General features: G+C 39.0%; 1 protein-coding gene across 3 annotated transcripts in view; it reads right to left on the bottom strand.

Annotated features, from left to right (window-relative positions):
* The window catches only part of RCOR3 (REST corepressor 3), a 58712-nt gene that overhangs the window by 30610 nt on the left and 24126 nt on the right, over positions 1-3976 (bottom strand). For all 3 annotated transcript variants that reach the window (XM_004699865.3, XM_030887742.2, XM_045297873.1), the window contains exon 7: positions 2833-3051. In XM_004699865.3, the coding sequence (XP_004699922.1) occupies positions 2833-3051 (219 nt within the window). The remainder of the gene's footprint in view (positions 1-2832; positions 3052-3976) is intronic.

The following is a 3976-nucleotide window of genomic DNA, read 5'->3' as shown; positions in this document are numbered from 1 at the left end:
GTTAAAAAAAAAAAAAGTTCATGGGAAAATGGAATTAAAAGTAAATCGAATTTCCCTACAAACTCTTTGATGTCTCCTTGTAGTTAACTTCTTCTAAAAAATGTCTGCCTTGAGCATTATGCTCTCTTAAGATCATCTGTATGGGATCCAATCGACCATGGGAGAGAAGAGCTAGGAAACTCCAAGAGGCAGTGAGTTTCGTCGAGAAGGGAAGAACTCAGAAAAGGAGGGGACGAATGGCTGCACTACTCCAAGAATGGAATCAGTGTCACTCCCTTGTAGACTTAGAAACAGCTGGATTTTTATTGAGTGGTTTTGTCGCATACCTTCGCAATAAAAAATTATGTTAGGGAAAAAAAGTCTTTTTAAAAGTCAGTAAAAATAGTCCAAGAATCTAGAACCTGCAGTAGTAGTAGTACAGAGAAGGACGAGCCCACTGAACAAGCACGTGATTCGTTATTTTTAAAAAATTGAGTACGTTATCAATCTTACAGGCCAATTTTGTCAGCTGCTTTCTAAAGAGAATGAATGCTAAGGTCCAGAGGATGGGAGTCCTAGGTAAACATTCATGGTTTGACAGGAGACGAAGCAGTTAATTGAATGCATGCTCAAGAGCATTCAGTGTCACAAAGTCAAAGACAAGGTGTTCTGAGATGGAAGAAATGGCTGACAGTGTCAATATGATTAAGCAGTCAAGGGAGAGAAGAATAAAGAGTGCAGTTGACAACGTGTTCATAAACAATCTTGAAATCGCTTTTTCAATGTGGTAGGTATGGGGCAGAAACTAGATTTCTAAGGGTTAGAAAGAGAGTCAATGCTGGCTGGTAATGTGGTATATTTACTTAGAAAATCTGCTGGAGAAGGAAAGAGCCATGTAAGAGCAGTCTGGGGAGTAGTCAGGGTCAACAGAGAGAAGTCTGAATACGTCTGAGACAGAGGACAGTCCCTCAGTCTCACAGTACACTGTTGCAAGGTTCTTATGTTGTATGTGAAATGCAAAATATTATCTTTAAGTAGACTGAGGTAGAGAGGAACACTGGTGGTGTAGGGGTTAAAGCACTTGGCTAAATAACCAAAAGTAAACCTACCACTTGCTCTGCATGAGACAGATAAGGCAGCCTGGTTCTGTAAACATCTGCAGCCTTAGGAACCCTAAGGGGCAGGTCTACACTGTCCTACAGGGCTGCTATCAGTTGGAATCGGCTCTGCAACAATGGGTGGGCAGTGGCAAGCTAGACTCACAGGGCCACTGAATTGATAGGGTTATAAACCTTTACTCAGTCTCATTTTTCCCCTGGAGCAGCTGCTGGGTTTAACTGTTGATTGTGCAGTTAGCAGTCTAATGCTTACCAGATAGTGCCACCAGGGCTCCTTGTGAGAGGCTAAGAACACATAACATACTCTGCAGAGCAATTATTACAAAACAAAAAAACCCTAAAAACAGTCTCCTGCGTTTCCCTTTAAGAGTTAAAAACCACCAGCTGCTCCAAGGAAGAAAGATGAGGTAACCCTTTACTTCTGTAAAGAGTTACAACCTTCAAAACCGACAGGGGTGCTTCTACCCCAGCCGACAGGACCACTAAGAGACAGACTGACTTGACGGCAGTGAGTTTGGTTTTTGATTTGGTGATTTCCTAACTCTGGATAAATTTCAACTTTCTTTTTCCTTAGGTTTTTAAAAATCTGCCTCTGTTGCCTTTAACTCTTGCAAATCTCTCACCCTTGCATTTCACCTTTCTTAACATGACCTTCTTATCTATGGTACATGATGGGTTCCTATTGGCCTCTGCTGCAACCTGCTCAGGGCAATCAGTGGTGTATTTTAAAACAATAACATTGGCAGCAATGTTACCATGGAGCTGAAAGAGAAGTGGACAGCAGTGAGAATCCACAGGAAAGTTATCTGCAGACAAGCAGTGATAAAGGGATTAAAGAAGGATATTAGCAATGGAATAAAAATGACAGGATTGATTTAAAGAAAATCTCTGAATTAAAACTCACATAGCTTGATTACTGCTTCAGTTTGTATTGGGTGAATAATCGTGGCTAGAAAAAACAACAAAAATAATCAAAGAGGACCCTGAAATTACAGTGAGAATAGAGAAAAAGTGTCTCTGGAAGGTGAGATGTCTAGCAGGTAACTGGAAGTACAGCTAGGGAGCTGAGGGGAAGTAGATTCAGAAATCACTGGCATATCATACGTGTAAGATTGCTTGATTGAGGCCAAGAGAATATGAGGGTGTTGATTTAACATAGGAACATCAATCAACAACAAGAAAAAGCAGCCAACCAAAAAAACCAACAACCAAGAAAAGACCAAGAAAGGCCAGAAATCTAATAACATCCATTCATCTAGCATTTACTTATACACCAGGTACTGGTCTAAGCACTTAACACATATTATCTTGCTTAATTTCTCCCAAATACCTTACCATTATTCTTATACTAGCACTCATACTACTACTATCGATAGTGATGATTAGAATAAACAATGTGAACCAAGCACTGTGTTCAGCAATCTGCTTGTATCATCTCATATAACTTCCAACAACCTGTAAGAGAAGCTTGGTTAATATCGGAAGTACAATATCATCCCCTATTTCATACATAAGGAAAGGAAATGAAAGTTTAGAGCCTACATAAAGTGCCCAAGTGCGGGGAGATAGCAGCAACGGTGAGATCCAAATCTAAAGTAGCAAAAAAGGATTCCTATCATTTGAAATCAAGATAATTTTAAAGGATAAACCTTATGCATAAACGGTCGAGAAACTATGCAAGCTAATTTACTCTAGGTAAAAGGAGATAAGCATAATACACAGAATTGTAAAATACCTGGCGTTTCAGAGAAATCAACTCCATGTCCAGTTGCCTCAGGATCGTGTTGGCTGCATTGGGGCTACAGGAAACAGCTACGACATCTTCTTGGGTTAAATACATGCCCTTAGGCGGCCGGCACTTAGAGCGCTGAGAGTGATGGCGATGCTGTAAACTCTGATACTCTCTCCTTCCCAGGCCAATCTTGCTAGTTTGCACAGGTTGCTCAGTACTACCCTAAGAGAATAACGACAGAGTAAGTCACTGGGTTTTTAAAAAGCAAATGTATAAATTGAATTACATCTACCATTGCTAGTAGAAGTAATTGCACTATGTACCCTTAAAAGCCCTTCTAACCAAATACATAATGTGCATGTTTGAACACATCCACATACAGCTCATCAACCTTGGTGGGTGGAGGGTAAAGGGTACAACATCAAGCAACAAAGTATCCTAGATTTATCCACAAATGATCAGTTCCTACAGCAAGAAGTCTATGAATAAATATGAACAAGAAACTTAAATTGAATCAAAACTATTCCTATTTGCATTAAGTTTCCTCTCAGCAATAAAGGGTGGTGGTGGTGGTGATGGGATGATAGCTAACTTACTAATGCAAAGCTTTTAAAGAATATAAAAATGGACAAATTATGAATTATTTTAGACCATATGGCAAAAAAAGAGAATATTTCATTCTCATTTTAGAATTGTTCAAAGAGACTCATGTCTCTCAAGGTAAAAAGAACACAGAATTATATCTAAACTGCAGGTCCATCTTTGGGGTACATTTCTTTACGAATAAGATGTGAATTTATACCTCAGACGAGGTCAAGAAATTTTAATGATAAACATAAGGTGTTAATGTGTTAAGAAGCATTTCTTTATTACAATAGTACTTAAAAAAAACCCCAACTTTCATTTTAAATGTACCATTATATGAAATTTTTTTTTTTTATCGTTTCACTTGTTTTCATTTATCCAAGTACAGGTTTGAAAAGCTTCAGTACTCTCTTTGCAACGCATTGTTTTTAAAAATAGGTTGGTACATGTTCACGATTAAAAACAGCCACTACCAAAACAGGGAGGGTAAAGGGAGAATGGGTAGGAAAGAGGGAACCGATTACATGGAACTGTGTGTGACCTCCTCCCTGGGGGACAGACA

This window comes from Echinops telfairi, unplaced genomic scaffold (assembly GCF_000313985.2).
Source record: "Echinops telfairi isolate 266 unplaced genomic scaffold, ASM31398v2 ScPeMD7_7424;HRSCAF=8462, whole genome shotgun sequence".
Classification (NCBI taxonomy): domain Eukaryota; kingdom Metazoa; phylum Chordata; class Mammalia; order Afrosoricida; family Tenrecidae; genus Echinops; species Echinops telfairi.
The sequence above is the reverse complement of the archived record's forward strand: the minus strand, read 5'-3'. Positions and strand labels throughout refer to the sequence as shown.